Source organism: Sinocyclocheilus anshuiensis, unplaced genomic scaffold, assembly GCF_001515605.1.
Source record: "Sinocyclocheilus anshuiensis isolate Anshui unplaced genomic scaffold, SAMN03320099.WGS_v1.1 scaffold246, whole genome shotgun sequence".
Classification (NCBI taxonomy): Eukaryota; Metazoa; Chordata; class Actinopteri; order Cypriniformes; family Cyprinidae; genus Sinocyclocheilus; species Sinocyclocheilus anshuiensis.
Window position 1 is genome coordinate 1,068,706 of NW_015542356.1, and position 9,106 is coordinate 1,077,811.

The 9,106-nt window shown below is 38.2% G+C and overlaps 1 protein-coding gene across 3 annotated transcripts in view; it reads right to left on the reverse strand.

The window, feature by feature from the left end:
• LOC107691727 (tyrosine-protein kinase Fer-like) overlaps positions 1 to 9,106 on the reverse strand; it is a 49,764-nt gene that overhangs the window by 23,231 nt on the left and 17,427 nt on the right. For all 3 annotated transcript variants that reach the window (XM_016490519.1, XM_016490517.1, XM_016490518.1), the window contains 4 exons: positions 7,230 to 7,413; positions 3,469 to 3,606; positions 3,178 to 3,297; positions 2,811 to 2,933 (listed from right to left, as the gene is read on the reverse strand). In XM_016490519.1, coding sequence (XP_016346005.1) covers positions 2,811 to 2,933; positions 3,178 to 3,297; positions 3,469 to 3,606; positions 7,230 to 7,413 — 565 coding nt within the window. The remainder of the gene's footprint in view (positions 1 to 2,810; positions 2,934 to 3,177; positions 3,298 to 3,468; positions 3,607 to 7,229; positions 7,414 to 9,106) is intronic.

The window sequence follows — 9,106 nt, forward strand, 5'->3', positions numbered from 1 at the left end:
GTGATCCACTCCGTTTTTTGCTCGCCGTTCACTTAAAATGGTGCTATACGGCTCGCGGTCCGGATGGATGCCGGGGTGCGAATGCGGTCCGCCTTTTGAATATCAGTTATTTAAGGATAAAATACTGTAGTTGCTTATAAAATTTTCACGCGTCCTTTTCCTCGAGTCGAGTCAAGTCTGGAGTCATTTCAGGTCGAGTCTGAGTCAAGTCTGAAGTCTATAAAAATGCGACTCGAGTGCGACTCGAGTCCGAGTCACTAACTCGAGTGCCCATCTCTGGGTTCGACTGCAGTGAAGAAGTCTTCAGAACGTCCCAGAGTGTCCAGCAAGCGCGAGAAGAGACTTCTTTAAAAAACATAAAAATATTACTGTTCAAAGACTTTTGACTGGTAGTGTATGTGTATGTATGTATCACACTCATATCACATATAGTTGTTTTGGATAAGAATAAAACGTCAGGTCCGACAAAGTTGTGTCTTTTTTAAATTTAAATCTAGATTTATTCGCATTGGCCCATGGAAACCTCTATGAACAGTCCCTATCAAGCACTTTACCGATTCAACTACTCTCCTCTCCTCGTCCTGCCTGGCTCTGGCCCGCATCACTCACCGCAGCGCAAGCCTGTTCTTGATAAAGCTGCTGTGAAAATGTGGGAAAAGCTGATGACAAAGAAGTTGGAGTGAAGCGATCTTTATATCGGCGGAGCAAAATACTTCATTGCTCCGTCTATAGTGCATTGTGATTGGATGGTTTACGCTGTCAATACGCGAGACAATCCAATGGGCCACTGGTTGCTCGCTGTCCCTGCGTGATGGTCCTTGGCAAAAAAAGCTGAAAAAATCTCATTCAGAATCCTCATGTATTGAAATTATAAGAAACTGTTTTATAGGCTATAGACAAAATATTCTATGATCTGCTTTATAAAAAAAAAAAAAAAAAAAAAATCGCTGTCCCTGCGTGATGGTCCTTGGCAAAAAAAAAAACATTCTGTCGGCCCGTTAAGTGTGTCGGCCCACCGGGAAAATGCCCGGTATGCCTGATTACCAATCCAGCCCTGCCCAGCAGACCTTAAAGAATGTGCTGAAGCTGGACAAATCCTCATCTACCCAGCACAACAGCACAGTTCACTGAGCTCCATCAGTCCGAGCCCTTTCATCTTCACAGAGGTGCTGAGGTCAACACGGATCGGTCTGCTCAACCTAATGAATCTCTATGGAAACACTTGAGTCCTCCACACTTCACTGCTGCATTCATTGTTATAGCTAACACAGAGAGAACACTGAAGCAGGAATGACCATGAATGGAAATTCAGTCAAATAATGGTTTCAGTGAAAAAAAGCCCCTGCTGCTTGACATTGTAGAACTCCTGAATTAAAAACACAACTAGTGTAAACTAACATTAGTAAACAAGCATTACGAACATAGTGGCTGCTATTTCTCCTGTAATCAACACTAAACACAATTTAAGATCACAATATAAGATTTTGATTCTCTGTTTTTGCATGAAAAAAGAAATATGATTTCAGTTTCTGAATTTCTATCTTTATTTTCGTGTTTTTTTTTTCTGATTTTTAAAGGGGTGGTTGATTGCGATTTCACATTTTTAACGTAAGTTAGCGTGTAATGTTGCTTTTGAGCATAAACAATATCTGCAAAGTTACGAAGCTGAAAGTTCAATGCAAACGGAGATATTTTATACTTTTAAAATTCTGGCGGTTTAATGCCTACAAAAACGGCTTGTAGGGACTACAATGAGTTATTTCCCGGTTTCGTGACATCACAAACCCAGATAAAGCCCGCCCCCGGGAAAAGGCAGCAAAGGGGGCGAGGCCATGCTGCGCTGCTTTAGAGAAGAGGAAGAGAAAACTAGGGGTGCACGTAAAAATCTATTCATATATGAATCGCAATTCTGTCTTCTAACGATTCTAATGGATTCAAAAGTTTCAAAATCAATGTTCTAAAGCAGCGGTTCATAATACTGTTCCTCGCCTCCCCCTGCTCTGCACACGCTCTGCATCTCTCTCTCTCTCTCCTTCAGCTCAGCTCCCACCATGAACTGTTTCAATTATACACTTATTTTCACATAGCTATGAGAAGCGTTAAACATGGACGCGCGTGCAGTTGCCATACTGTATTAAAGCTTTAATCAGGATAAAACTGTATATTAAAACCTAACATAAGCAGTAGCATTTACAAATAACAGCATATCTAAAAGTATGAGACAACAACAAACAAAAACCATAGGCCTACCATTAAAAGCCGTGCTTGCACAGGTTCTGCACGATCCTCTTCAATAATATCCTCTGCTTCTCAATCAGGCTCAAACTGATAAGCGATATTAACGATGCCGTTGTTTACAATACAACCGGAGCACATGCCGCTGAGGGATGTTTAGACGCGCACTAGAGGCAATTTAGCCAATCACAATCACACTGGGCTAGCTAACCAATCAGAGCCCATCGCCTATTTCTAAGGGTGGGGCTTCATAAAAACAGGAAAAGATCAGCCCGTTTCTCAGAGAAGGGACAGAGCGGTGTGGAATAAAGGTAAATTATGTGAAAAATAATGTTTTTTCTTTTTTTTTTAACAAAGCATTAACACATGTTAAACTGCACCCCATAAACACAATCAAGCCTAGAAAAAAAACAGTAAACCACCCCCTTTAATGCTTTTCTGCATTTAAATTGAAATTTGTTTCAATTTAATTTGTGCTTATCTTGTGGCCTCCTTAGTTGAGAACCACTGGTTTAGAGACAACACCCTGATTTGATATATTCTGTGTAAGGGTTAAAGGAGGTTCATTCTCTCACTCTGATTTCTTCTCATAGGTTTTGGTAGATTCCTCTAGTTTGTTCTCCAGGTCCAGCATGAGGTCCTCTTTGCTGCGCAGACTCTGCTGGGTTAGGAGCAGCTCCTCTGAGGTGGACTTCAGCCTGAGATCAGTCAAACACACATCTTTACTGTTATCTACCATATCAGGTCTACTACTTACGACTGGTAGTATAAAAAAATAACTCTGCTTACTGAATATGGAGACTGTGGAAAAGGCTGAAACTCAGTAATGTAAACTAACGCTATCAGGCATTATTACCAAACATAAGGATTGAAGCATTCATGCAAATCTTGCATCTAATTCCCAGCTCTTAAGTGACGCTGACTGAGAAATGAGCAACTCACATTGCTTGTAAACTGTCTGCTGTCAAATTATTCCACAGAATCTCATTTGCTTGAAGATTCTCAGTTTCTTCTAATAGCGTTGCATCAAATTCTACATTTGCTTCTTTGGCTTCTGGTGATCTGTTGAAAAGATCTCAGTGATATTTAACATTTCTGACAAAAAATATATTTTAAATAATAAAAATATACTATTTACATTATTATTTAAAAATAAAAAGACTTTAATAGAAATTAATCACACCTATAACACATTATAATCAATTAGCATTTTTTTATTCACAAGTGTCTTACTTATGAACTTCGATGAAGTTGTCATACTCTGACAGTGGATCGATTTGGTCGATGGAAGTGTGTATTTCTTTGTGGACCTTCACTATTTCATCTGTTAACAGGCTGGTGATTTCACTGTACTCCTCCAGAATCCCCTTACTAGAATTAAAAAAAAAAAGAAAATTAAAATCATTGTTTGTATCCATTTATGAATGTACCATGTCATTGATATGAGTTAATCTACTTGGATTATTATTAACATCAGTGGTGCTTATTGAGCTCATACTTAAGGGAAGGGTTTTGAACAATCTTATAATTTTTCTGATTATGTAAAGTAAAAATCTATTATTGATCATTTTTTAAATGAACTGACAGTTCAGCTAATCAGTGGTTCTGAATATACAACTTTTCTTTAACTTTATGTCCAACATTGAAGAAACTTCTGCATGGTTGTTTGACCCACACTGAATGGTCATATATAATAGAGTGGTGCATTCTAAATCAATCCCAGAAGGCTCTTGCAAATGGTTCCTTTGTGTGGATTAACCTCCACTACAGATTACCGCAAACTCTGTGATTAAAAAACAGCTTAAGAAAAGAAAAACCCGAAAGAGACTTCTGTTCTCCGCTAATCCTCTGACAGCTATGAGATATTGGATTGGGGCTACATCATGCAGTAAGGTTTTTAGTGTAGCTGCACTAGTTGCGCAAGGTCTACAAGAAAATATTTTATTACACGTGGAGCTCCACAGCATTCACAACACCCAGACACAGTACAATCCAAAGACTACACTGCCCTCCACAGTTCAAGAGGAAGCTGTATTCTCCTGTCAATGCCTAAAAGCTTATTTGTACATATAGAAGGCAAAACTCATTTAACTACAGATATAACTATTATGTGCTTAAATTGTATACTGATATTAAATTGTGCAATACTTGCATATGGGTCAATATCACTGTAGGCTGCCTTTTTGGTGTCCTGTACATAACTCATTTGCCATGATAACATAAAAATGACTATAAAAGGGTGTGTTATATTAGGCTAAGTTTTTATATTCATAACAAAAGCATTACTTGGCTCTTTAGATAAATTTTCTAGATTTTTTTTTGTTTTGTGTAAGAGGAATCGTGTTATTTTGCTATGTCCCATGCACTGCTCATTAAATTTGAATGATAGTAGAATATTGTCAAATCATAAAATTTTAAAAATTTGTTCTCCTATTAATATTTTGTTAAATAAGAGATTACTCCATTTGAGTGTATTGATCATTTGGTAATAAAAACAATATTTTTATTTAAAGCGGTGGTTCACAGTTTTTTTCTAGGCTTGATTGTGTTTATGGGGTGCAGTCTAACATGTTTTAATGCTTCGTTTAAAAAAAAAGCATTTTATTTTTCACATAATTTAAATTTATTCCACACCGCTCTGTCCCTTCTCTGAGAAACGGGCTGATCATTTCCTTCTTTTATGAAGCCCCTCCCTCAGAAATAGGCGATGGGCTCTGATTGGTTAGCTAGCCCAGTGTGTTGTGATTGGCTAAACCGCCTCTAGTGCGCGTCTAAACATCCCTCAGCGGCATGTGCTCCAGTTGTATTGTAAACAACGGCATCGTTAATATCGCTTATCAGTTTGAGCCTGATTGAGAAGCAGAGGATATTATTGAAGAGGATCGCGCAGAACCTGTGCAAGCACGGCTTTTAATGGTAGGCCTATCATGAATTGTAGACATTATGAACGATTCATTATGCATATATTTATTGTGTTATAACAGAGATTTGTGAGATTGCGATGAACTGAGATGAGTCTTTTAGAGATTATAAATGCAGCGCTCTTTGCTGGCATTCTGCCATGCCAAACCATGCATGCAGCAGCCGTTTGCTTTAGTTAAAAATAACAGTGTTCTGTGAATGTTGATGCTTTAATAACAAATATTTATCGGGAGCGTGTATGCTGGGATTTCATAAATTTCATAGAGAAAAAAGTAACGTAATGTAACTAATTACTAATTACTTTTGAAATAAAGTAATCAGAACAGTAACGTGATTACTTTTAAAAGGAGTAATCAGTAATTTAATTATATTTTCAGAGTAACTTGCCCAACACTGAACATTACACACTAACTAACGTTAAAAAAGTGAAATCGCAATGAACCACCCCTTTAATAAAAAAAGAAGAGTTTTCCATGTCCCTTGAATGGTTGTCCACCCTGTCGTATTGGGGAATCCGCCCCTTTAAGAAAAGGCCATCCCCTTTAGTGACATCAGGATTTTTTGTCTCTTCGGTGGCGGGAATTTCAACGGCTGAGGTGAGCAAGTAGGTGACTTTTCAATTGACAAATATTCTTCGTATGAGTTTGTTTGCTTGCTTTGCCAAAGCTTAGCATGTCCACCCTGTCGGCATAAAATATGCCAGAAGTGATTAGAATACAGTATTTTCAAAATATGTAAGTTTAAATATACCAAATTCTCTTCAACAACTAGACAAACTATTTAGCTAGTCACGGTTTGTTGTGAATTGAAGCTCAAAATGTCCACCCTGTCGGCCACTTAGACTCGATAGGGTGGACATACACATGACAGGGTGGACATCGCATTCATTTGTAGTTAATATTGCTCAAAAATATTTTGAGTATTGTGAGGGTTGAAAGGCACTCTATGGTGATATTGACCCATATATGAACTACTGTTCATAAATTGGGGTAAGTCTTTTTTTAAATTAACTTTTATTAAGTAAGGAAGGACACATTAAATTGATCAAAAGTGACAGTAAATGCATTCATAATGATATAAAAAAATATATTTTTTTTACATTCTATTAATCAAAGAATCCTAAAAACATTTTTATTAACATTGATAATAAGCAGCAATATTTCTTGAGCATCAAATCAGCATATTAGAATGATTAATAAAGTATCATGTGACACTGAAGACTGGAGTAATGGCTGCTGAAAATTCAGCTTTACCACCACATAAATGAACTGCATTTTAAAACATATTATAGTAGAAAATAGTTGTTTTAATTTGTAATAATATTTCAAAATATTACTGAATTTACTGCATTTCTAAAATTCTTGATGAGCACCAGTCTAACCAACCCTAAACTTTTGAACGGTGGGGTAAGTTATATAGCTTTCTTTGCTAATGCTTACATTTGTTGGGACCCTGAAATGAAAATTCTAGGCCATTTTTATCATTATACCTGTATGATTTTGTCTAAATATAATTTATTACAAAAATGTGCAACCTAAACTGCACAGATAATAAGTAATTATACTGGTTTAAGTTTCACAGATCTTAACTAGACATTTTTCTTCAGTCCAGTCCAGTCCAGTTCAGTTCAGTTCAGTTCAACAGTTAAGTTCCTTCCTACATCTAGAAAAGTAGATCTACCTTAAAATGACCATTTCGATAACTTCACAGTTCAGTAACAATGTATGTTCTTTATAGTTTTACTTTTGAACCCTCTGGTACTTATAGAATTTAGTTTTAAGGTGCATTATGTTTCCTTTGTTTTTGAAAACTAATGGACAGACTGAAATGATTATCTGTGTTAATTGATATTTGGCTGATATGTACTGTGGACATCAAAATTTTCATGTGCATTTATCCATTTGCCAGACACTTTTTAATCCAAAGAAAGCAACATACACTACATTCAACATATATACATTTTATCAGTTCATTCATTCCCTGGGAATCAACACACATCTGCCATGTGCTACTGTTTGAGCTACAGGAATGCCAAGTGGAAAAACCCCAGAAGTGGAATCTGGACCACTCACAGTGCACTGATCATCTCCTCCTGCATCTTCTGCAGAGAGTCCAGCAGCAGAGGCAGTGCGGTCTCATGATAGTGCTCCTGATGCAGCTGTGCGCTTTTCACCGCTAGCACATACTGGTTGTGCAGGTTATGCAGCTTCATGGTGGCTTTGTCGTAACGCTCACGGGCTTTTTCAGTCTCTTTGCCTGCAGGAGAAAGAAAAGTGGTTGTGCCGGTGAGATAAAAGGCGAAGTCCTCTGAACACATGCTTGTGTTGTGCAAGCCTTTGAGAAATGCAGCTTTGTTATACAAGTAGTTGTAAATAATGGTCAACTGATATTGGTTTTTAATGCTCAACACCAATTTGAACCCCTGAACTAGAGACCTGCGCGGGACAGATTTTTCAGTCCCGCTCCCGCAGAAATATATCTAATCTGGTCCCGCTCCCGCCCGCATTCATATTTTGTCCCACTCCTGCCCGCAAAAGCCCGCATAAAAGTAATCTATATAGATTTTTTTTCAGTACATTGAAGAAATGTACATAAAATGGTTCTGTAATATCTCCTAAGCTCCACAACATACCAGCATAAACGCTCCCGATAAAATATTTGTTATTTAGGCTAAGCATCAACATTCACATTCACAAACCGCTGTTATTTTTAACAGAAAAGCAAGCATGGCATGGCAGAATGCAAGCAGCGCGCTTCCTTTATTATCACTAAAAGCTGACATCTCAGTTAATCGCGATCTCATAAAGCTCAAAAAAAAATTTCGTTCAAAATGAACGAATTGTTCAAGAACGACCCAACACTAATTCCCATTCTCTATACCAGGGCTGTCCAAACTCGGTCCTGGAGGGCCGGTGTCCTTAATTAGGGTTGGAGCTAAACTCTGCAGGACACCAGCCCTCCAGGACCGAGTTTGGACAGCCCTGCTCTATACTGATGGTTTTCTTTGCTCACACACAGACACGGCGTCTAACCGGACGCGACAGCTGTACAGAGATACCAATTTTAAACACATTTAGTAGCAGAGCTACTGCACGCGATTTTCAGTGCTGGAAATCCATTTATCCTTTGTTGAAACTTCCGCGTCGTCGCGGAGAGCGCAGGTCATGGATGCTTAGCAACGGCAGACGCCACGAAAGCACAAGCTCCTGAGCTCTTTGGAAAGAAGGAGAAAGCGGCGCGACTGGCGTTTTCAGGCGCGACATGTGAACGGCCCCAAAGTCTGTCTACACTGGACACGACAAAGCGACCGTTGCATATCATTTGAACTTTGTGTCAGTACGTCATAAAGAGAACGAGGCATCAGTTTACTGTCGGGATTTGTCATGTCACGCCGCATCCAGTGTAGACACGGTGAGAGCCACGCAGATGCACATGAACACTGAATTTGGTTCACTTCTGCATCTATTTGTGCCTGAAATACTGTGCTCTGCAAGTATCCTTGTAAATGCAGTTACTTAGGCGAGGGGAAACAATTGAGAAAGAAAATGGATGTGTGTAAAAGTATATTGGTTTACAGCAGTTTAATGTTCCTGAGGCTTTCTGTGTTATGAATGTTAATCAAACAACAAAACACAAAGAAAAATAACTTTTGTAGCTTTAACACAGATTTATTAGATTTAATTTATACAGTGAAGACTATGCAGTAATATTTTACATTTGATTATTCAGTTTCTGTACCTGAATAGGCCTTACTCGCCTTTAAATTCACCCCAATCATTATTTTTTTCCCAGATAAACTACTCAAGTCATGTGGTGATTTTTTTTCTTCATATCGCAATATATAATCGCAGAAAAATAAAATATCGCAATGGGAGTTTTTTTTCCAATATCATGCAGCCCTAACCTAGATATAGGAGAGAATTACAAAAGCGGCAGTGGCGTGCAGGGG